Here is a 25,344-nt window from a genome sequence, read left to right on the forward strand (position 1 = left end):
TCATGCGTTAGCTTGTTGTTATTGGCCGCTGTAGCGTGTGGGCTGAGTATTAGTGACCCACAGACACTCCTGCAGCCAGGACAAGGAGTAATAATACCACTCTGTCTGTGTAAAATAGTCTTTTAACTTATTCGGATAATAATTCGCCTTAAAAACGCCTTATTTTTCATTTTTTTGTTAACAATCAACGTTTATAGCACTCGGGAATCAGATACTGCTTCAGTGGAAATATGATGATTTTTCACTCATGAGCGGCTGTCACAGTATAACAAGCTAGATAGCCTGTTGTGGAAACTAATTTTTCAAGTATATTTTGCTTCTTTTGTTTCGTCGCTGTGTGCAATTGAATCCAATGGTGCTGTGATAAACACTGTTTGAGTAAAATTGTAGGGATAGTGGACAGACGCCACACTCTGGTAAGCAACCTGTTCATCTCCGGAGGATTAACGTTATATCAGCGCTAGCCCTTTAGCTCACTAGCTAGTCACCTACAGAGCATCCGTGTAGCACAGTAGCTAACTGCTAGCTTGTGGCTCGAAGCCTGTTGTAGTTTTTCACCTGTCATTTGACATATGGCTCATTTATCTGCGTGTAACCACTTAATTATGCAGCCATATCAAATTGCTGGCAACCCTCACCAGTCGTGAGCAACATGTCTCTGAGTATTTTCTGTTATGTCATCCATATTAACCAGAATTCAAGCGAGGCTTCTCGTGATAACGGCGATAAAGTGTTAGCTTTAACCCTTCATATTTTGCCAATGACCGGAACTGTCATTATTATAACTGTTTGCTCTTTGAGCGTGTTATTAGCATAGCGCTGCTGCTTGGCTCCTGTGCAGGATGCAGGGGCGGTCGGTTGTGTTTTGCAGATGCAAAAATTGGCATGAGTGATTTTAGGGCGAGTTAACCCTTTGAAGGTTGAATCGACATCAGTTTTCTTGTGCTGCATTCAGACGCCTCTCACCAGCATTTATGCTTTTTAAAAATTTGAGCCAATTTATTTGAAAACATGGGGGGAAAATAATCAGAAATTTGACATGAAATGTCCTGCAGATTGCAAAATAATTAGTATCTGGTGACGAGAGAATGATCTGAAAATTAGCTTAAAAATTGAGAATTGTTTGAAAATTATCAAATGACTGGGGAAAAGTATGAAAAAAACATCATAAAAATTAATCATCCTAAAATCTTAGAAATGACATTAAATCTGAGGAATGTCCTGGAATCCTAGAAACGTCCAAAAATCCCAGGAAAATCCTAAAATCTGTGGACTGTCCTAACATCCTGGAAACATCCTAATGTCCTAGAAATGTCCCAACATTCTAGAAATGTCCTGAAGTCCCAGAAGCCTCATAAAATCCTATAAAGCAGCAACTTCACATGAAATGTCCTGCAAATTGAAAAAAGAACAGAAATAGTGGGTGAAAAGAGAATGACCAGAAAATTAAATTAAAAAGAGAGAAAGAATCATACAAAATTATCAAATAACAATGAAAAATATCAATAAAACTAAATCAATGATTATTATAATTATGCATTTACAATTAGGTTATTGGGGAATTTTTAAAAAATATTTCTAATTAATTATATTTTATTTTTGCCCTTTTTCTGGTCATCTCCTATTTTTGTTCTTTTACTGTTTTAGATCTTGTCATTTAATTTGCTTGTAACTTTTTATGAATTGTACCAATTCTTGCAAATGTTTTTTGGAGGTCATTTCTTGTTAAGTTGCTCAATACTTTCTTTCCATGTTTTTGAAAGGAACCGTGCCAATTTCCTCAGATTTTAAAGGGTAAATTAGCTTAAACACAGGCCCACTTTCACAGCCTCTCTGGCTTTTTAATTTAATGTTATCATGAAGCACATACTGGTAAATTTTGTAATGTTCTTGCTGCTTACTCACACACATGGTCATAGTGGTGGAAGGTGATAAAGGCAATAACAGTCAAATGAGTTATTACTGTTTTAATATTATTTAAATGGGTGGAAACTAGTCTACCTAATGCATAAGATACAAGTACCCTGCACCGAAATGACGTGGCACAGATTACCTGTTTATAAAAAGCCTTCCCTCTGATTTGTCAATAGGCAAAATAGTATTAAATTGTAAATTAAAAAAACAAACAAACATGTATTTTAGAACAACACCAAGTCGCCCTTCAGAGAAGCACAGCTTAAAACACAGAAATAGACCCTGTCTTACTTGATGCAACACAGGGAGATGTGTTTTTTTCGGAGCTAGCTCACACCCTATGGACAGTTATGTCTCTTGGGTCTGTTTGTCTCTGCAGGTTTCAGTTTATGTGGTTGCTTGGCTATGCAGTTCATTTGATTCCCCATCCAACTAATGCTGTAACCGTGTGTCATCACAGCATCTCCGAATCAGTTTAACTGACAGTCTATATTTTTGATGGTATTCAAAATCATAGCTCTTGAATTTCTAAATAAACTGGTAAACTGTAATACATCCACACAAGCCTAGTTAAGAAAGATGATTATACACACTACTAACTTTTCAAACAGCTTTTTTTTTTTTTTACAGTTTTATCTCTGTAAGTTAGTAAAATTGGGGTTTGATAGTAATATTTTTGTTCTGACCAAGCTAACTGCTGATATTGGTATGTGTTCTTTCTCCTTCTCCCTCCACAGTGATGGATAATGCTCATACTAAGACGGTGGAGGAGGTTTTAGGCTTCTTCAGTGTAAATGAGTCTACAGGTCTGAGCTGTGAGCAGCTGAAGAAGAACAGGGAGAGATGGGGGCCCAACGGTACTGATGGAAATTGCTTCCTTTTTTTGTTTTTAATTGCACAATTATTAAATTGCTTGAAAACAAATCAACTATTTCAACGCAGTCTAATAAGAGTAAAGCTCTGTGATGATGAAATTACTACTTTTATTACTGTTCATACTACCATTTTCACCAACAAAGAATAATAACCATCAATATAATTTAAAAAAGTATTAAGACAAAACATCATCATCGACTAAGTTCAGGTAAAAGGCTTCTCGTGTGCAGCAGTCGTTATTGAAATATGATTTTTGGGTGAATGTGTAAGTAAATACGTACATGAATGCACATCTATACTGTACAGTGCAGTCAGTGTACTTAATATCCAATATAATACATTTTCAGCAGAAGTTCGGTGTATATCTGCATTATCTTCAATTATTAGCAAGCACAATATCAATCTCGTCCTGCTGCCATAAAAAAAGAAGAAATTATATTACAAAGTGCTTTGAAAAGGAATAAAACTAATGACTGCATTGTAATTTATTAAACAGAGCACCAGTGGTGATGATGTAATTTCTTTCTTCTTCTCTTTTTCTCTCCACCTTTAACTTTACTCACAGAATTGCCCGCTGAAGAAGGTGAACTATATACCTCTTTTTATTATAGCCTGTTATTTTATGCTTCTTTCTGTCTTTTTCTTTTTTCCATTGTCATAATCTCACCCAAATCAAAATCTTTCTGGTTTTTTTGTTTGTCAATGTGTCCCTCTGTGTCCTCTTGCAGGAAAGTCACTATGGGAACTGGTCCTGGAACAATTTGAGGATCTGTTGGTTCGAATCTTGCTGCTGGCTGCGTGTATATCCTTTGTAAGGAAACACAACCCAATCAAATGTATACACACTCACATATTCAACGCATGTCTTTTTTTTGTGGTTTCTACAGTGAATATATGGAGTTTGTATGGACACTGTAGTAATTTAACCCTGCTGTATACGCACACACAGAAAACAAGTATTAGTAGCACAGAGCCACACTGAACATAAATCACAATCTTTCTCTTTTTCTTGTCTTCGATCCCGTAGACCTTGGCTTGGTTCGAAGAAGGGGAGGGCACAATCACGGCCTTTGTTGAACCCTTCGTCATCCTCCTCATCCTCATCGCCAATGCTATTGTAGGAGTATGGCAGGTAAATAGTGTGTGCACAAGTTTTATGGACTGAAAATCATATCATCATATTAGGGCAGTTTCTCAGACCAATAAATACTGATGACATGAAATGTGCCATTTCACGTAATGTGGCAGATTTTGGCAGGCAGTCAGGCAGGGAGCTCATGGAGGCAAGTTTGCGAATCCTAGAATAATGAACTGCTTGTTGCCTTTGTTGGTTCGGTTGTTTCGGTTTAGGCAAGACGAGTGGGATTGGTTAGGGTTAGGGAAAGAATGTCAGGGTCGGGCCAAGCATACACTGTACAAAACCTTAACATCGCTCATCAGCACACGGTCCCCACACTGCAGTGACACAGACGAGATGATGTGGGACAACAGTGTGGTTCATCCTGTGTTGTGTTTGTGTCTTTTTTGATGCACTGTGTCCTGTTGACCTAGTTTGGGTTTTAACAAAGACCATTCAGGGCAACCACAGGCTTTTGAAGCCTGTTGGATGTGCTTCTGTTTGTTGGATTTAGCTTCTGTGTCTGTCATCTTCTCTGCTCGGTGGGGTGATATTTGGATTATAGCATTTATATGCTGACATGGATGGTGAGAGTCACACAGAAATAACTGGCAGGGAAGTGCCTGACTTAGAAAGACCTGGTTTTGTATAATTACTGTTGCTTCCTGTCTCTCCTTTCTTGCTGTCTTTGTCTTCACATGAGGCCAACCATGCTGAAGTGATTTTTCCATTAGCAACTGTAGCTTCCGCATCACAAACTCATAGGTTTAGTTTATTTAAAAAGGGACAGTGCAAATTAATAAATACACAAGGTATAAAAATGCCAGAATTAGCCAGCAAAAGAACAAATTAAAAGGGCATACAGTTTAAAAGACTTTATGAAATATATCAGCAAAAGCAAGAAAAACAAACCAATAGTACCTCTCTTTGTCCCTGTGACCTCCAGGAGCGTAATGCAGAGAACGCCATTGAAGCTCTGAAGGAGTACGAGCCAGAGATGGGAAAGGTGTACCGACAGGACAAGAAGAGTGTCCAGAGAGTCAGAGCCCGAGACATCGTTCCTGGAGACATAGTGGAGGTCGCTGGTAAGCAGTGATAAATTCTCTTCTCCCTCTAGAGAGAGTAAAATGAAATTAACTCTGTGTCACTGGAGTGTCCAATAATCATGCTCTATTGGCTTTAAATGTAACTTGCAAATGTTGTTTTTTAAAGGGATTCTAATGGCGACATAACACAACCATCAAAACATCTTTCATTGAAACCAGTCCTGCAGCATAATCCATCAGCCATATTTTGGTCAAACTGACCCCTCTATCCACGCACTTGTACTTGCAACATCTCGTGAGCCTCTTAAAGCTTTGCAACTTTTTATTTTAATAATATGTCCTTGTGAACAAAGCAGAAGAAACACTTTCCAGTAAAAAATAAGGTAATACAACACCTGCACAGCAAAACATGATGAGCTTTCAGAGGTTATTATTGTCAGTGTACAGATGTTTCTTTTTTTTAGTGTTTTAGGAGGCCATTAAAATTGCATTGATATATTTCTTGGTTGCATGTAATTTATTTATAAAGAAGAGCTTGACATAGCGTGTTGAAGTGTGCAGACTCTATTTTTTCCTTCTTTTTTACACATTCTTTTGTCCAGCACCTGGTATTAATTATCTGGACGTGCGTGCTGTTGTAAACTCTTTTATCATTCTTTGTTGGCTTCCACTACATGAACGAACCAAATCAAACAGGTTTGGAGTCAAAGCACTCTCAGAAGGCATAGAAAAATCTTATATTTAATTTACAATATTACAAAATATTTCCTCTAGCCTATTGTAGGCAGTAATGTTATTCATAAATTGCATGCTATGAGATGTTACACATTTAAAAATGAAAAGTGGGATTGTGCTGCAGGAAGCTGTTTCAGTCAGCCCTGTAGTAAACAACATCAATATTGCAGCTACAGTAGCTATGGAGCTCTCCTGACATAAAGTCAATTTTAGCAAAGACTAAATTGAACTTAAATGAATAAATAATTTTTCATTGGTTAATCCACCGATCCGTTTTAAGCCGATTCACTGGGTTTAGGTTGAATTAATGTAATTAATTATACTGCTAGAAGGTTATGAATAAAACGTGATACAATGATGAATAATTTTAGTCCATATCATCCCATTTGTTTTCCATCATTCTTTCAAATACTGGATGGTTTGATTGCAAAATGTATGAAATTGCCTTATTGTGGTATTAAAAAGTCCTACAATTAACCTGCACACACTCAGGAGGGAAATTTAAAGGCCCCAACATGTTACACACAAACACACTTGATATGATGTCTAGCTGTGTGTGTGTGTGTGTGTGTGTGTGTGTGTGTGTGTGTGTGTGTGGTACTGCATTGAGCTTGGAAAGACCTTTGTATTAAAGCACAATGCATTTACTCTGGATTGTTATTTAGACATTGCTGAAATAACACTGCGGCGTCTTTGTTTAGTCATTCCTGGCAAACATCTTAATCTCTGCCCTTTCCTCCGGCTGTTATCGTCATGGAAACCCAGTGAGAGGCACACAAGGCCCTCATGGAAAATATTTGATTGGAGTGCATATCATCAAAGCTGCAGCCGCAGAGGGTTTTGTAGTATGGATTTATAAAAGCTGAAATCTGTAATTGTTTGTATCACTTTTGAGCAGTATGTTAATGATATATATGTCATCTAAGTTAATGGCTCTGTGTGTAAACCTTTTTCATCCACTTGGAGTGCATTTTGAGTGCAGCCATTTTCTTGTCAAGGGTTTTAGAGTGTGAGAGTGCAAGTGGAGATTTAAGGTGCTTGTGAGAGCCTGTATATCCTGTGATCTGTTTTTTTTCGGGAGGTTGTGAAGGTCGTATAACTGAATTCTCATCAGAGGAGGTAAAATAATCTGGTCAACAGCATTGCTCTCAACATCTCTAAAGGCCCAGACACATAGAACTGACATCAAAGAATTAGTGAAAGGCCGACTGCTGTGTCGCCTCATATCGCCTGTGTCGTCTAGGCCAAAAAATTGCGCTTAAACACTTTGCAAAGGCTAAAGCCAGCGACCAACTAGCACATATGTTCTGCACCTGCGTCAAATTGAAAGAGAAAATAACTCTTCTTCATACCAGCAGGCGACAGTAGCCTGTATTTGTATTTGTTTTAGTCTGTTTGATTATTTTTTGACATTTTGTTTTATTTGGTTTTATTCACTAGCAACAGTCATGCAGTCATTTTTAGTTAATTACTTTTACAGAGTGAACTTTTGTTTTTTTTTACAATGTAAAAACAACAAAACATAAACAGAACATGGGGTCTTCAGCATTTAAGAAAAAATAATACTACTAATAATAATAATAATATAATCATATAATAATAATATTAGAAAAACAGAGTTGAAAATATTTAAGCAAAAGAGATGTGTTTTGGGAAATATACATAATCCACTTCTTTCAAATTCCCTCAAATTTGGTTTCCTGAAGCCTGATTGAAAAGATCATTCTTTCCATTATAAAGATTTCATAAATTATGTCGTACCAGTTCTCTCAAAATGGGGTTTTTGAGCCATTTCCTTGTAATTGGTTTTCTAACAGTTACATTTAGTATTCCAAGTATTCCAAGTATTTTTGTTTTAAAATATTATTTTAAATATATTATATTTATATATATTATATTTATATTTATATTTTGTTTTAATGTTGAAAGTAAAATGCCAAAAAGGAGATCATCCCACTTAAATGTTATTGTTGGCTGAAATATTGTCTAACTAATTCTCTATGAATCTTATGCCAAAAAGTGTTTACTTTCGGACCGGCCCAAAACAGATGGTAGTGGGTGTATTTGTATTTGTAAAACCGAAATCATAAAACCAGCAGGAGGGGTTCAAGATGCTAGTCAGCCAGTTAGCATGTTAACAACACAACCAGATGTTGAAAGAACAAATTGTATTTATCATGCACTAACAAACAGTGACCCAAACAATTATGAATTGTTTCTGCTAAAATCTTTCGCAATGTAAGAAGTTCGTTACGATCTCAAACCATCTTGATTTTAGTTGTTTGTTTTCCTTTAATATCACGAACATGCTGAATGGGCCAAAAAAAAAAAAACAGCAGATAAAGGCCAACTAGTGCCAGCAGTGAGGGAATCACCTCAAAAACTACGGTGACAGATGCTCATTTACAGCCCGACATTGACAGATGCCCAACTGTTGGTGTGGTGTGTCAGAGCCGTGCTTCTGAGCATTTTTCAGGTGTGTTTACTAACATCTGTTGGTGCTCTTGACTTGAGAAAGACGGCTGTCTGGACTGATGAGACCAGATGTGACCTTCTCCTCTAAGTCAAATGACTTTTTGCACATTAAACAGCTGAAAGGATTCATGTGAAAAAATGTTTTATATTTGAATAAACACATTGAGATCAGTTGTATACACAGTAAGAACCAGTCCAGTTGGGACGTATGAACACTGCCAGCTGTAGTAACAGTCTGCACACACACACACACACACACACACACACACGATTTCATCTTGACCCAGTAAGAAAACTGTTGAATCCTCCAGATACCCACTGCTATTTCAGGCTGCTCAGAGAGAGGAAGCAGGGTTAGTGTGTGTATCTCTTTGTGCTTCTGTGTGTGTGATCCAGTGCCCTTCTGTCTGTAGTAAAAGTATTGGACTTCCAGAGCATGGGAACTCAGTGACACTAATCAGAGCTGGAACAACAGGACAGAGCTGGAGGCCATGTTTAATGTGGCTCACTGTTAGATTCTCTTTTCCAATGTTTTCTGCCAAAAATAACAGAGTGAACAAAATTACTTTTTGGGTTCAGCCGTACATTTTTGGAATTAGATTGCCAGTAGTCTGTATTGGTGGGCTTGTTTTAAGTACCTGTGTCCAGCATTATTGTCAGGTTACTGTGCAGACCGGCAGATTTTAAAAGGAGAACTTTTATTTTTGTACCAGTTGTGATAAGCTTTTTCTGCAACAACTACCCATGGACGTAGTCTGGTTCCAGACCTCTGAATGGCTGCCCACTAGGGATGGGCATTTTATGCAAACAAAAAAAAAGAAGTAACAGTAAAAGTACAAGGTTTCCCACACATTCATTTATTTGTGACGGTCCACCATGTTTAAAACACATGCCGCTACAAATAGATTTTCTTTTTTTAGAGTTGGACTGTTCATTAGGTGCACAGTCAAAGATATATAGTGGTTATTCATTGCAGCACACTCTCGGAGTGCAGAGTGTACTCTGGGCACAGATGGAGCAGCAGAACATCAAGCACATTAAAAGTGAATGGGGTCACTACTTCACTGTGCTGTACAAACTGTAGCAATTAGCCTATATTACACATTAATTCTTTTTTTTCCATTAAAATACTTCCAAACATCACTCTTTTGCAATTGTCATTCTGCCTGTAACGTTAAATTACCGGTAAGTGATACCTGACTCGTTTTTGCTCAGTGGATCCGTGCAGATATTCATAGATAGCAGTTATACTACAACATTACATTAAGTAGAATAAAATGACCTTGTTGTTGGAGTATTTCTGCTCTAGTAAAATGTTTTAGTCTACAACAATGGCAAACGGCTTCTTTGTAGTGCTTTGATAGATTTCAAAATAAGTGTCAAGCTCTCTGTAGTGTTGGAGAGAGGTAAAAGGCTGATATATCAGTGCGGCTTCTCTTCATTTCTCTCTCTGCTCGCTCTCTGACTCACTCACTTATGGAAACACTTGTAAACAGTTTATGAAAGGCTGTGCTCTTTCTAGAGAAAGAATGTAAACCTTTCACGTGTAGCAGTCTGTTCTTATTCACATAAAGACGACATGTTTTCTAATGTTTCTCATGATTTCCTCTCAGAACCTCTTTTAACACAAGTGATACATTATTATACCTCCATACTGTCAATAGCCATGGCCAGAGGCATAATGTTTTTGGGTTTTCCATCGGGCCACACTGATTACAAATAAGAAACATTAAACATATTCTGTTTTGAGGGGGTAACCCTGAGCATCACTGATGGTCGGGTAGGTCTCTAGGTGAGTTTTCATGCAATATAAAATAGATTTCAACTTAGTATTTACTCACCTCCAGCTTGTGCTGTAACATTTACAGTCCATGTTCTCTTTTTCCATGACTTTATCCATAATTTGAATTGAAAATAGGGCAAAAACTGAAACAGCTAGTTCTACCTGCCCATCGTCTACCATCTGATCGCAGGAGATTTGCGGGATTTTGAGTCTGTTAAGGTGTGTTGTGCTGTTTTTGCCAAATTGTTGCTCTCCACAAGCTAAAACAAAACTGTTAAATTAGTCTTAATATGATAATATGTATGTCCCCAGACAGTTTCAGTGCGTCAGGTGGGGAGAGACACCGTGGTCTGTGGAGCTCAATGGATTTGTCCTGATCTAACTTAAAAACAGAAATTAAAAGGTACACTAACATTTTTTGTTGTTTATAATCTCTGTTCCCAACACTCTGCAGTTGGTGATAAGGTCCCTGCTGACATCAGGCTGACGTCCATCCGTTCCACCACGCTGAGAGTGGACCAGTCCATTCTGACAGGGGAGTCTGTGTCGGTGCTCAAACACACAGACCCTGTACCAGACCCCCGAGCCGTCAACCAGGACAAGAAGAACATGCTCTTCTCTGTGAGTCTCCAACACATCTGTCTTTTCCTACTTCACATACAATCATCATCATAAGACAGGCCACCATGATGACTTTCTATCATGTAACTATGATGGAAAGTGTTTTAGCGTTGAAGGATAAAATTTGAGATATTCTTCATTTTTGTTATTGTAAGTGTCAATGAGCCACAACGTTGCACGTTTCTTTATTGATAATTTATTATTGTTCTTACCTTACATCTCTACTTCAATAATTATCCCAGCATTGAGTATGATATATTTCTAGTTTACGTAAGAAGGCAGCAATCACTGAATACCTAAGTGAACTATGCAGCCTTAAGTTTAAAAAAAAGTTGCTGTGTTAGTTATCTGCAGTTACACTTTTTTTCCACCTTACTTTCGGCGCCCAGCCCTTTAAAATCCATAATAAATGCGCACAACCAACACGTTGAGTTTTTATTTTTCACATAGATGAGACACTTTGCACCATGTTTCATATAAAGCACTTTATGCCAGACAGTTTACATTGCTACTGTTACTGCACTTTTGTCCTCTGTGTGTCGTCTTGTTGTATTGTTTAGTTTTTTTCTGTATTTATTGATTTCTATTGTCTGTTAAGGGACCACAGATGTAAATTAGCTGTCCTGCTAAATACGGCATATTTACATTTGATTTTATACTGATGTTTATTCACATTCATATTCATATCACAATATAAATAAAACAAACACAAGAATGAGATGCATTTGGGAAGATGAAACACCTCAGACCTATTGGAAAAAGAACTTGGAAAAAGTTGTAAAAAATGTGTCCAGTATAATCATCGCCATACTTTTTAGTTTGTTTGTTTGTAAATGAAAATATAAGATGTCAAAAATGAAAATAAGTATGAAATATACTGTTTAAAGTATTTTTAGATTCTTGTTATTTAAATTATAATAAAGGATAATAAAAATGAAGAATGTGTGACCACAATGAAGCAAATATATGATAGATTCTTGTATTAACTTACATGATGTGACCACAGAGTGTGAAAGGAAAAATCTCCATTATTTGATGGGACAAAGCAGCGATGGTGTGTGCATTTGTTTGTTGTCTCAGACAGACCTCAAAGACTGCTGAGTCACCAGGTGGTCTGTGGTCAAAAGAACAACAGCCAGTGATGTTTTATTCAGCAGCATCACTCTGACAGGCTGCAGGTCTGCAGGTTGTCTTTGTTGGTGTGCTTCTCTGAGAGCTGCTGGACCGCGTGGCTTCACACACCGATGTGGAGGAAAAACTTAAGAAGCTGCCGTTATTAAAGAAATCAGTACGCTTAGATATTAGATTTCACTTTGACTGCCTTATGTGAGAGCATATAAAATGGGAAAAGCAATAAAAGCACACACACACACACACACACACACACACACACACACACACACACACACACACACACACACAGATGTACTCACTGCTATGCATTACTTTGTCTCTGTGTTTGTGATAATGTAAACAAGTTCGACAGTAAAGTTCACGAACTTTCCTTTAGGGCACCAACATTGCAGCAGGCCGTGCCATCGGGGTTGTTGTGGCAACAGGGGTGCAGACAGAGATTGGGAAAATCCGAGATGAGATGGCCTCAACTGACCCAGAAAGGACCCCGCTGCAACAAAAACTAGACCAGTTTGGAGAACAGCTGTCTAAGGCAAGGACCTCTTTGTGTTTGTGTGTAATTTGTTGCATCCCTCATTGTTTTGTACACTTTATAAAAAAAAAAAAAAAAAAAAAGGCTATAATCTATAGAATTAATGTACAGTATCTCGGTCAATACCTTACATGTGTCTTGTCTGAACCTGCAGGTCATCAGTGTGATCTGTGTGGCAGTGTGGGCCATCAACGTGGGACACTTTAATGATCCGGTCCACGGAGGCAGCTGGCTGAGAGGAGCTGTTTACTATTTCAAGATCGCTGTTGCACTGGCTGTAGCCGCCATACCTGAAGGTCAAACATCTTATTTAAATATTTTTTCACTTAGAAGGAATTTGCTTTGTACTTTGATGCATGCATTAAACATACAATAAACATATTAAGACAAAACAGAAATAAAAGGAAAGTACTGCAACAGTCAAGATCAAAAATATATCATATAAACATAATAATAAAAACGTTAAAAGGATACCTTTTAGAAAAATATTAAAAGATAAGATAAAAAATGTGTTACGGTTCTCAAACCGTGAACGAGGGCGAGATCATTTTGCATTTTCCAAAACGTGCGTTAATTTAATACATAGGGGCGATGTTCATGTGGTTTCCTGTGTTTTTCACAATAAGAGGTATATTTTTTTGTGCAAGGGCAAAAATGTAGGTGTGACATTTTTACTGGCACTGAGCTAGCAAAATTTGGCTGTTGAAACAAAATAACTTTCACCACTCACTCTAAATAAAACAAGCTGTCTCTTTAAACTCTTTAAAAAAGCTGTCTCATTACCATCTTCTGTCTGTTGTGTTTTCTCCCAGGTCTTCCAGCCGTCATCACTACCTGCTTGGCACTGGGCACCAGGAGGATGGCCAGGAAGAACGCCATCGTCCGCAGCCTGCCATCAGTGGAGACGCTGGGTTGCACCTCGGTTATCTGCTCTGACAAGACGGGCACACTGACCACCAACCAGATGTCAGTCTGCAGGGTAAGAGGTGGAAGAAATGTAACATCAGCTTTGAACCAACATGTCTGTGGGCCACTCAGCCTCCTTTAGCTCTTAGTAGAGACGAGGCGGTGTGAAAATTTTCAGGTTGTTCCTTTCAAAGCAAGTGACAGGAATATATAGAAACAGCGTGAAGCCGCACCGCTCACAGCCGGACAACTCTTTCGTTAGCTTCAAATCCCAAATGGTACCATGTATGCAGCATTTTTTGTTTTCTTAAGAGACTGCTATATCTCATCTCGTCACCCCAAAAATCATGAACTTAATTGTAAACAAACACAACATGCCCTGCTCTTCCCCCACACCACCTCGACTGAAATTTGTTCCCCTTCATGGTGCTGTGCCCGGCTCACAGCCTGTCAGGTGCTCGCATCTCCATTTGCCCGTTTATAAAAACAAACATACAAAACGTTATGTTAATCACGTCATATTCTTGCTAATTATCACTAATGCAACATGATTTGGATTTAGCACTGTGATGCTGTTAGTTTGGCAGAAAATATCATAATGACAAATGTTGGCAGATCAGCAGGTTTGAATTTAATCAAACCATTTTTTTAATGACAAAGATGACTCAGTTTTAAAACAAATTAAATACTTATTTATTCTTAGATGCAAAACACAGATGGGCAATGTGGCGTAGCTTTTTTTTTTTTTTTCAGAAGAGACACTTTGCTTGCGTCTGGTTCCCATGATACGAAATATTTGCAGAAGTAAAACTGTCAGCATAATTTAAAATAATAAAAATCCCCAAACCTGTAGTGCTCAGTACCATGAGACATTAAAGTGTAAAAATAAGAAGCGCTTAGTCTAATGAAAAGAAGAAAGCCCAATTACTACTAAATCTACATTTAAAAACCAAATCTGTGGTGGAAACTAGCATTAGTGCAGTACAATAAGACTGAGTTGACTTTGATATCAAAAGCCTCATTCGCTGGCCTGTTGGAATGTGAATCTAACCTCAAATTTGATCTTCTAATAATATCGAACTAATCAACTGTCTGTGTGTGTGTGTGCATGCGTGTGTGTTTAGATGTTTGTAGTAGACAGTGTGTCGGGGGATCGCTGCAGCCTGAACGAGTTTTCAGTGACTGGATCTACTTACGCCCCTGAAGGGGAAGTGTGAGTGTCTTTAACCTTTAACCCCTAACCCCTGATGGTTCATGTATTATGGATGGTTACGGGTAGTGAAGACCCACAATTTATCTCGACTTCCTTTTTCTCAAAATTTATAAACTTTCCCTCCACTCTTCCCTCTTTATTCCGCTTTTCTCTGTTGCGGCCTCACTCCAGTTATAAGGACGGCTCAGTGGTGAAGTCCAGTCAGTATGAAGGCCTGGTGGAGATGGCCTCCATCTGTGCGCTGTGCAATGACTCATCACTGGACTACAATGAGGTAAGAAGTGACTGCAGCGACGGCTCAGACCATCGTAGATTACCGTATACGGTGCTGGAACATTTACAACTGGAAACTGATTCTGCGTTATAAATACCGTCAACAGCATACTTTAACCTCTCTTCCTTCTGTGTGTGTGTGTGTGTTTTCTAGGCAAAGGGTGTGTATGAGAAGGTCGGGGAGGCGACAGAGACTGCCCTCTGCTGTCTGGTGGAGAAAATGAATGTGTTCGACACTGACCTGAGAGGACTGAGCCCTGCTGAGAGAGCTACAGCATGTTGCTCAGTAAGTGTGTGTGTGTGTGTGTTCGTGTGTGTGTGTGTGTGTGTGTGTGTTTCAGGGTTTTTCGGTAATTACTGGTTTTTCAGCAGGAAAATCTGTTAAAGTCGAACATGTTTTAATCTCTCCTCTCATAATGTCCCTCTGAGAACATGCAGGCCTGACATTGTGTCATAACACCACGCAAGCATCTCTCTGTCTTCACACTGAATCCATTAAATATTGATATCAGTCACGTCATGTTACTAAACCATGTGGGCCTATTAGCTGTGTGCTTGATATCACACTTGAGAAGTAACGACTTAAAAGATGGATGAGTGGTTGCTATCTTCCGACATTTGTTATTTTAAAGAGGAAGCACACTTTTGATATTGTGATATTTACTAGAAATGACACACTAATACAGCCAACAGCCAGTAGATTGTTATTAGCTATGGTCATTTACCAGAACTGTTCAGCTCCCTGGTGCCACTTTATGTTTTGTAGTGAACTAACAATAATAATAATATCTTAGATTTATATAGCCCCTTTCATGATACCCAAGGACGTTTTACACAATTGAATTTTTAAAAAAAGTTAATAAAATGAACTGAGGAGGTATCATATCTTAGACTGTAACTGACGTAGCCACCAACACGTCACCCATTTGGAGCCAGAAATGACCATATTTGGATATGATATTGGAGAGGCGAGGGAGTGGATCTCACTTAGAAGCTGAGAACAATAACGGCAGACAGTCTGCCACTCAAAGTGGGCTAACCCTTAATTATGCGTAACTTGAAGCCTTGATAAAATGTTAACGGGTGAGATTCATCCCAGTTCAGTCGTCATTAAGAGGGAAATAACCTGTAGAGAGCAAAACAGGTTATCATACCAGGTTGTAAACATGTTTATTTCTGCTGTTTAGATGAGCATTTTAACATGGGGGGCTATGAGGATTGATTTGGTTTTTGGAGGCAGTCTCAAGTGGCCATTCAAGGAACTCAATTTTAGCACTTCAGCATTGGCTCCATTTTTCAGCCTCTTAGGTTGTCGCTTGTAATGTAGATGAAGCTTAGTTTCGACTTCACAAATCTGCCGAACCTTGCGGCGCTTTCAAAGCAAGCAACATGAACAACTGGAAACAGGGTGTGACAAAAATTCAGCCCAGAATGGCCCAATGCGAAATGCTGCATCACTCATGACCAGCTAGAAATTCAAATAGAAATCAATACAATCAAAGTTATCATGTCTCTGACGCTTGCATGTGTCGCATTTAGTGATGACACTGTAAGCTTCGGGAAATCCTTTGGCCGACATGTTGCCCAACCAAACAAAGGCTGGCTATTTATTTATTTTATTTATGCTTGTGATATAAGCCTATTCAAAAAACTCTGATAAAGTTTGACCTTAGTTTCTCATATTTGTCTGGGACATTGAAATCCTATGACACGTGGACCAGCGCCATTTTTTTCAAACACAAACCTTGGCATGTGTGCGTGAGGGAGCAGAAAAGTTAAAGAAAATGCTGATGCAATTAACTCACTGGTGCGTTCCTCTGACCTCTGCATCCATTACACTGAAACCTTTTCCATGCTTTCACTTCTCCCTCTTGTCTCTTTTTGCTGAGCATTGACCCATGAGCACTATTTTCACATTCTGTATGTCTGTTTTTTGGTTGTTTCAAATTGACTACAGCAGATGCTCTGTGTGTTTGTTTCTGTATCTAAAGCTCTGAGCTGTGTCAAAGATGAACTGTACATAATGTAGTTTTTATTGTTTGTTTTCAGGTGATTAAGCAGTTGATGAGGAAGGAGCTGACGCTGGAGTTTTCCAGAGACAGGAAGTCCATGTCTGTCTTCTGTTCATCCAATAAACTCACCAGGTCGGCCTCTGGAGCCAAGATGTTTGTCAAGGTGTGTACCTGCACTATGGTTATCCTGTAGCTATAAAGAGACTGTGATGTCTTCTTCTTCACCCTGGTGTCCAATGGTTTCCCCCGTCTGTCCTCAGGGAGCTCCAGAGAGCGTGTTGGAGCGCTGCAACTATATCCGGATCAGCGGTTCTGCTCGTGTGCCTTTGAGCCCGGCGGTTCGAGAGCAGCTCCTGTCCACTGTGCGGGAATGGGGATCGGGCCGAGACACGCTGCGTTGCCTCGCCATGGCAACCAGGGACTCACCTCCTGACATTAACTGTCTCAACCTGGAGAACTCAGCTGCCTTTGCTGACTATGAGGTGATGATGATGATGATGATGGTGGTGAAAGGTTCTTAAAAACACTGTATCCATATCTTTTGGATATGAAATTAAGATATAGAAAACATGTATAGTCAGTCAGCATTGGCCGTTAATAAATGAACTGTTGTCTCTCACATCTTCCCTCCGTCTCTCCCCAGTCTGACCTGACCTTTGTGGGCTGTGTGGGCATGTTGGACCCACCCAGGAAGGAGGTGCTTTGTGCAGTCCGCATGTGTCGGCAGGCTGGCATAAGAGTCATCATGATCACAGGTAACACACACAACAACACAATGATATAAAAGTACTACTATATAAACTACCACATGAGTGCAAAAACACACCTTTAATACTTATGTGTTAGCCTGCACAGACACAGTATAGTCCTCTCAGAAATATACCAGAGGCGGGTTGCACCAGTAGTGCTTACGCCTGGTTACAATGCAGAGAGAGCAGCAGCCGGGGAGGCAACAACAGCACCATTGTTATCTTTCTTTGTTCGTTACTTGTGTCCAATGGAAAAACAATAATAATACCGTCCATGTTTACAGCTAATGTTAATTATAGCAAAGTATATTAGAAAAACATGTTTTCTTGAGTTTAAAGTAGCAACAGAGAGATATGTGTGTCTTGAGCAGTAATTGGTTTACTTATCTTTGTACAAACGGCGATTTTCTGGATGGCCACAAACAAGGCATGAAAACACATCCGGGAAAGTAACATTTGGCAGCTTGTTAAAAACGCCCGACCAGTCCTTGTGTTCATTACGGATCCACAACGTTAAATTCCTTTAGTTTTTCAAAGTAGCAGTTCTTTGCTTCCTTGTTTAGCTAGTATGCTGCATTTGCTCCTGAACCGGTCCATTGTTGTTGTCTGTCTCCCTTTGAGAGGTGTGTCCTAAAGTTATCGCTCAGAATGCATCGCACCATGACATTGTTACTTAATTTCTATAGTTACACCTGTTGGACCATTTAGTCCTAAACCTTCTTCACTCAAAAACCAGGCATAAATCTTACACAGAGTAAATTCATCGAACATTACATCACTCTCCATTTTTTTCTTTTTAGGTGACAACAAAGGGACAGCGCTGTCTATATGTCGGAGGGTGGGCATCATCACAGAGCAGGAAGAGGAGCAGGAGGGCGCGGGGGTTATCGGGGGCCTGACGGGGAGAGAGTTTGATGAGCTGCCTCCTCACCTTCAGCGACAGGCCTGCAGGACGTGCCGATGCTTCGCACGAGTGGAACCAGCACACAAGAGTCGTATCGTGGAGTACCTGCAGAGCCTCAGTGACATCACTGCCATGGTGAGAGTGCTGCTTAGTACTTCAAGCATTATTATAGGCTTATAGTGTACTTTTCCTGTGGTATCACTAAACTATCCTCCTCTGTCCCTCCGCTCTCTCATGGTTTCAGACAGGTGACGGGGTGAATGATGCACCTGCATTGAAGAAGGCGGAGATCGGTATTGCTATGGGCAGCGGAACAGCAGTAGCCAAGTCTGCCTCTGAGATGATCCTGGCTGACGACAACTTCTCCACCATCGTGGCTGCAGTGGAGGAGGGCAGAGCCATTTACAACAACATGAAACAATTCATCAGATACCTGATATCGTCCAACATCGGAGAGGTGGTCTGGTCAGTAGAAGAGCTCATATAAGCGTGGTCTTCTAATTTTAAGATTGACAGACGTTCACTTTATGGATAATTTGGGCCTCTCACTGTTACCTTCTCCTTTATCTTCCTCCTCAGTATTTTCCTAACAGCTGCACTGGGCATGCCCGAAGCGCTGATCCCAGTCCAGCTGCTATGGGTCAACCTTGTTACCGACGGTTTCCCAGCAACAGCTCTGGGCTTCAACCCTCCAGACCTGGACATCATGTCCCGCCCTCCCCGCTCACCCAAAGAGCCTCTGATCTCCAGCTGGTTGTTCTGTCGCTACCTCATCATCGGATGTGAGTCTCTAGCTTGGGACGTGGAAGAGCATCATCAAATTATGATTATTACTACAAGAATACACAAAAACCTCCAGATTATTCATTCATCATCAGAGCATCTGAATAATAGCTGTTTAACACCCTTCTCTGCAGGTTATGTGGGAGCTGCTACTGTAGGAGCTGCTGCCTGGTGGTTTATGGCGGCCCACGATGGACCAAAACTTTCCTTCTATCAACTGGTAAACACACATCTCTCCATCACTACACCGACTTCATGCTACTCAGGCTGCACCGCTCGACATCATATACTGTAGTTTACAGGATACACTTCATAGTCATACGACATATAACAGTATCAGTATGCTCCCAGACCCCCGGCACCACCGACTGGAGACTTTTTTACTTTCTGCTGGCTGTCTTGTTATTTTCAGCCATTTCAATACACAACACACACAAATTCTTACACCCTCAGACAACATTTTTGTCGACAGAATCCTTTCAGTTGTTGGCACATGACATTTTAACATAAAACATTTGCAGGACCATGCAGTAGCTTGCACAGCTTCATAAATGAGTGAAGTATGGGCTTTTAATTGTGGAAATACAGTAGTTATAACAGTAGGCTCTGCTGCAGCGCCGCAACAAAAAACACTGCCAATGTGAACACACACTGCTCACACATGCAGTGTGACTGGGCGTAATACAGCCTCTCCAGTGTGAAGTTAATAGAAAGATGAGGATCTGTATTTTGGACGGTATTTAAAATCACACCAGGATTGCTAAATACCGTGGTATAGCGTGATACCATAATACCTAATAGCTGCTTTCATGCTGTGCTGCGACGTCTTGTCTGTCTGTGTGTTGTCAGTGTCGTCTTTTCGTGCCACAATGTTATCAGCTATAAATTAGTTTTTCATCACATTAAAAAATGGAGTTATGGCATGACAGCAAGTGAAAAGTCAGTTTTACAATAGAGTTAGAGTTAGCAGCTGTAACAAGTCACACACAACGGCACATGCAGACCTGAGAATTACATGCACACGTGGTATTTTCGGCCCTGTTGCAAGTATGTTAATTTTACTTTTGTTTCCTCCACAGTCCCACTACCTGCAGTGCAGTGAGGGCCACGTTGAGTTTGCTGGTGTGCAGTGTTCGGTCTTTGAGTCTCCTTATCCCATGACTATGGCTCTGTCTGTCCTGGTTACCATAGAGATGTGCAACGCCTTGAACAGGTAAGAATAACACAAACGCACTTACACACCAAATTAAATATTATTATATTAGTAAAAATAATGTCTTCCCTCTCTTCCTGTGCTGTCTAGTCTATCGGAGAACCAGTCCCTGCTGAAAATGCCTCCCTGGTCAAACCCCTGGCTGGTGGGCGCCATCTGTCTGTCCATGGCTCTGCACTTCCTTATCCTATATGTCGACCCGCTGCCGGTAAGAATGCACGCAAGTACTGTCCAAGTCCCAAAGATTCCTTGAAAGGTTCCTCTGAGATGCAGTTGTCCTTGCTGATGCCATGTTGTCATACATCTGTTCGCTGAGACTTTGTATCAATCCACGGTTTAAATATCCCATATTCCCTTCGTCTTTGTCTTCAGGTAATTTTCCAGATACGTCCTCTGTCCTGGCCTCAGTGGGTGGTGGTGCTGAAGATGTCACTTCCTGTCATCTTGATGGACGAGGCTCTTAAATTCCTGGCCCGCAACTACATCGAGCCAGGGAGCCAGATCCAGGTCAGAGGAGGAGCCTGACAGTTCAGATTTAATTGTACTCCAGTGGTCTGTGCTTTAACCCTTTTCTTTATTGCATCTTTCAAAAAGTCACTGGAAGAGGAGGAGGAGCTGCGGAGGACAGGGGCTAGCACAGGATTAGCGGGCGCCATTATGACGAGGCTGCGCCAGTCACTGAAGGGCGTGTCCTGGTCGTTCGTCCTGATCTCTGCGCCACTTGTGATCTGGATCTTCAGCCTGGACTCTGACATCACCAACATCTTCTGGGAGTGATGGCAGACAGAGAGGACAGGTGGACTGTGGGGGAAAGACGAAAATGTGAAGGAGGACTGTTGGAAAGAAACACAGAGGACTGGGAAGAGGCGAGGTGAGAGAGACACAAGCAGAGATGATAAATACTTTGCTGTGATACAGGAATGTAAGAGAATCAGAGTGAAATATTTAACCAACAGACAATCAGAAACAAAAAGAAAGAAAGACCATTTCTTCCTCAACACTAAAAGGTGCTATGTGTAGCATTTCATTTGCATCCTTGAGCTTACTGAGGTTGTACTAGTGTGATTTGGATTGAGGGAGGTCAGTGTGGGTCGGTTTGTCATTTCTGCCCAGAGTAAAACACGATCTCCAAAGCTGCACTTCGATGCTACATAGCATGCTCACCTTTGCTAACCTGCATTCTAATCTCCTTAGCATCAGCATGCTAGCATGCTATGATCTGTTTTGTGTTGTTCGCGCTCAGAAGAGGGACACAATGTGTCGGCTCGATGTACGTCATGAGCCCGGGACAGAACAGCATCATCAAATAATGATTATTTCTACTAGCACGTGAGGAAAAAAGTAATGCCTGCACATTTAGTCCATGTCATACAACTTTAACGAAGATAACTTCTCAGGTCTTCATCAGGTTAAAATGTGAAAACATGAACACATTTTGACCCGATGAAAATCCAAGCACAATCAAAACGTCCTCCTCAAACTTGTGTGGCATGGAATAAGGGTGTAGGCGTTACTTTTTTCCTTTTTCTCCCTCATATACGTTGTTTTTTGATAACCTTACACCTATGTCACGTCAGTATAATAACTCTCTCAACTTACTATTACTAGGACATACAAAAAAACTCCAGATTATTTATTTAACATCAGAGCATCATCACCTCTCAGTCTGTCTCACTTTGGGTTGCAGCAGCTGTTCATTAGCTCCTTATTCAATGTGTGTCTAAAGTAACTGATAAGTAGGTCAAACTAGAAATTTACTAAATAAGACTGCACCAATAAAACCTAACAAATGTCTTATGTAGTAAAGACTTCAGACCCTGTCTACATGTATACAGACATTTTTAAAAGCTGATTTTTTCCACCTTTGTTTTTAAAAAGATTCTGAAAACTAAAAAATGACTCCAAATACTTGCAGTCTTTCACCTCTTCCTAACTGGACCATATGCATACCCAATCTAACCCTGCCGGAAAGTTGAGCTTTTTTTGGCTACATGCTCCACTGAGCAACATTCATTGATGATGTATCCACTTCTCTTTGTACATCCATCGGTGTAACTCATTTTATTTTAGTGAAGCTTAGTGAAAACTTCTGTTCTAACACGGCTAACACTGAGCTTTAGAAGAGCTGGTTCAAGCCGCTCCTGTGGTGAAATTAAACACCTCTTCAAAATAAAAAGGCAACAATCTGAAAGTCAGAGAAATAATTTGTGTAGCAGAAGTTTCTTATTAATAATCTCTCTGTGGTCCCGACCACCAGGTTGGAAACCGCTGCTGAGGTTGTTTAATGAGTTACGAATAACTCAAACAGCATGGTTTATTGGTCATGAAATGCTACACATAGCACCTTTTAATGATGAAATTGTCTGGTTGAAAAGTGAGTGGTCTGGAATCAAACACATGCATACACACACACACACACACACACACACACACCAGCTTTACGTCCACACTGTAATTCACCAGTAATAATCTGTGGCCAGTGACAGGCGGTGAGGCCAGATGACTAGATGTACAATAGAATTCCCCAACTGGCCACTACAACAGTCTTCATGCTGCGATGCAAAAATATCCAGTCACATTATTGCTCTTTGTAGATACTGTACATGAGACGAAAAACAAGCATTTAACCAGCGAAAGAAGACTGTTAGCAGACCAATACAGGATGCATGTCAACGCACGTCACACATTTGTAACACGTTTCAAAGCGGAAGACATAATGCAGGACATAATGGGTGTCTGCAGGTTATTAAAGGGTTCACATGTTGGAGTTTGGTCCATAATAGCATTTAAAGGCCAGTCGTTCTGATAGATCTATAGTTGAGTATCTTCTTTTGTCTTTTCTGTTGATTGTTACTGACACCCTCAGAAAGTCTTAAATGTAACTTGACTCGACGTCCTGAAGCTTCACAGATGGACTGAAGCGGACTTTAAGCCTTCACACAGGAGAAATGTTGACGATATTATTTATATTCATTTTTAAACACAGTAGAGTTTCTGTGCTTCCAGGTCCAGCCAGCATTTGATTGATGAAGATTGCTAAATGTATGTGAGCTAAATGGATTAATAATATGGTAGGGCTTTGAATAATCTCTGTTTATGACACCAGTCCTGCTCAGTACACTGCAACACTTTTATTTTAGTTCTTTCTCCTGTTTGCTAGAATCTGCCTCTGTGTTAGTGTACCTCAGATGCAAGATTTCAATTCGTCGACTGAAGCTTTTAGCAGAGCTGTAAATTTCTATCGAGTCGCACAGTAGGCCTGAAATCGAGTCAGTGTTTTCACTTTAATTTGTTTTATTTGTACGAATCAGTGACCTGTTTGCCATTTTCTCCAGCGATGCCATTGTGATGTCTGACTTTGTTTGCCATTGAAGGGATTTTTAAACAAAGCGTATTTAATTCAAGTAGTTACAATAACTTTTGTTGTGTGTCACATTCAGCCACGATGAGGGAACATTAGGGCCGCTGTGAGGCAGAGGTGTGGACGTGTGGAGTCACAGATTTGGTGACTTTAGACTCGACAAAATGGAGACTTGCAACTCGATTTGGATTTAAATAATTAAGTTAGGTCACACTTGTACGGATCCCCTGATGTCCTAAAAGGTGAATTTTTATCATATCACGACATCAGAGGCTCCACACAATTGTTTTAAAACACTAGATATAACAATTAAATGCAAATTTATAAGATGAAAAACAGCATTAATTAAAATGAAGAGCACAGAGTTCGGGACTGAAAAATTGAAGTTTAAGACTTAAAACATAATTGTAACAGACAGACAGTGACTTGGTCCCACGTCTGCTGTCGCTGAAGAAAGGTCAGAAATTTGTAGAATAAAGTCAAAAAAGTAAAGTCATGATTTTACAAAGAAAAAATATAATTCTTTCAATAAAAGAGGTACTTATATGCCTGCAGAGCTTTTACATTCATAAAATTGTGACTAAAATCATAATTTTGAGTGAATAATATTATGACAAATTCTTGTAATATTTCAGTGTAATGATGGTAACATGCCATGCCATAACTTGCCGATTTATTTTCTTGTAACAAAATTATAACTTTACTCATAATATTAAATTGTGACCTTATTCTTTTATTTGTCACCTTTTTTTTTCGAAATAACAGTACTTTTTTCGCAAAATAATTTATTTTTTATGTCTGTTATTATAATTCTTTTACTTTTGTCATAAAAGTGGCCCTATTAGTTGCTCATAGGCTCTTTGTGATACAATTTGATAAAACCATAAAGCTTTTGCTTTATAATAGAAGAGCATTAAATTGTCATTGAGGTGTTTTACTCACTACTCGTCGTTATTTTAATTTTTCAAACCAAGAAGTTTTTTTCTTCTTTGTTGCCCATAGTTCTGCCTCTTATTTTTTTTTTGTTTGTTTGTTTGTGTTTTGCTTAACTTTTGAAAATTGCAAAAATGACTAAGAGGGACGTTTGTTGCAATATAATATTTTGATTTTGATACAGCAGAGGAAACACATGTAGATGCACTTAGAGTGAGTATTTCCTTTATGTTTTTATTATTTATTAATATTTTCTTTTTCTCTAAGGGTGAATTTTGACATGACAAATCCCCAATATACCAACTTTGTTTACACTGTCCTTCATTATTATTGTTATTATGATTATTAGCTCACGTCCATGTCTTTGGGAGACAAATGAGTGGAAGTGAGAATTTATGTGGTTTGAGATTGTCACAATAAATGAAAGGTTGTTCTTGACTAATTCACCTGTTTAAATAAAGGTTTAGTTGAGGAACATAATAATTAGAAAGACTGTTTTTAAATATGTTTATTTTTTTCTTTCCCTTGCTGTTCCCTCACCAACAAACATTTCCACTGGAGCTAAAGAGGGAGCACCATTTTGTCGATTTTTTTGTGACTTCTTTCTTGTTCATTCTGCTGTTGAAGGGTTTGTTGTCATTGGAAATGATGTTATGGGATGAAAGCAACAATAAATAAAAATGGACCAGAACTCAAGTGTGCTCTGCTTGTTTGACGCAATACAGAAGTTTGACATCTGATTATATAATAATGTGTGCTGCTGT

At 39.5% G+C, this 25,344-nt stretch overlaps 1 protein-coding gene across 1 annotated transcript; it reads left to right on the forward strand.

The window, feature by feature from the left end:
- Window positions 1-53: 53 nt before the first annotated feature.
- Window positions 54-25,271, forward strand: LOC121941478 (sarcoplasmic/endoplasmic reticulum calcium ATPase 2). Its single transcript, XM_042484274.2, has 24 exons — window positions 54-416; window positions 2,652-2,771; window positions 3,356-3,373; window positions 3,519-3,601; window positions 3,818-3,922; window positions 4,854-4,992; window positions 10,401-10,567; window positions 12,078-12,233; window positions 12,388-12,529; window positions 13,046-13,212; window positions 14,264-14,352; window positions 14,524-14,626; window positions 14,780-14,911; window positions 16,675-16,800; window positions 16,898-17,119; window positions 17,281-17,392; window positions 18,187-18,425; window positions 18,535-18,755; window positions 18,870-19,072; window positions 19,208-19,293; window positions 20,153-20,286; window positions 20,377-20,494; window positions 20,659-20,793; window positions 20,881-25,271. Exons 2-24 carry the CDS (start codon window positions 2,654-2,656, stop codon window positions 21,061-21,063), a joined length of 3,198 nt encoding a protein of 1,065 aa, XP_042340208.1. The 5' UTR covers window positions 54-416; window positions 2,652-2,653; the 3' UTR covers window positions 21,064-25,271.
- The last annotated feature ends 73 nt before the right edge of the window (window positions 25,272-25,344 follow it).

This window comes from Plectropomus leopardus, chromosome 3, assembly GCF_026936395.1.
Source record: "Plectropomus leopardus strain MGB_pleo_1.0 chromosome 3, ASM2693639v1, whole genome shotgun sequence".
In the NCBI taxonomy this organism is placed as follows: Eukaryota; Metazoa; Chordata; class Actinopteri; order Perciformes; family Serranidae; genus Plectropomus; species Plectropomus leopardus.

What these genes read in the sequence shown, in the direction of transcription:
- LOC121941478 (XM_042484274.2), top strand. Translation starts at nt 2,654, where the DNA reads ATGGATAATGCTCATACTAAGACGGTGGAGGAGGTTTTAGGCTTCTTC. An exon ending in AGACATAGTGGAGGTCGCTG is followed by an intron (nt 4,993 to 10,400) that starts GTAAGCAGTGAT and finishes AACACTCTGCAG; the next exon opens with TTGGTGATAAGGTCCCTGCT. An exon ending in TACGCCCCTGAAGGGGAAGT is followed by an intron (nt 14,353 to 14,523) that starts GTGAGTGTCTTT and finishes GCCTCACTCCAG; the next exon opens with TTATAAGGACGGCTCAGTGG.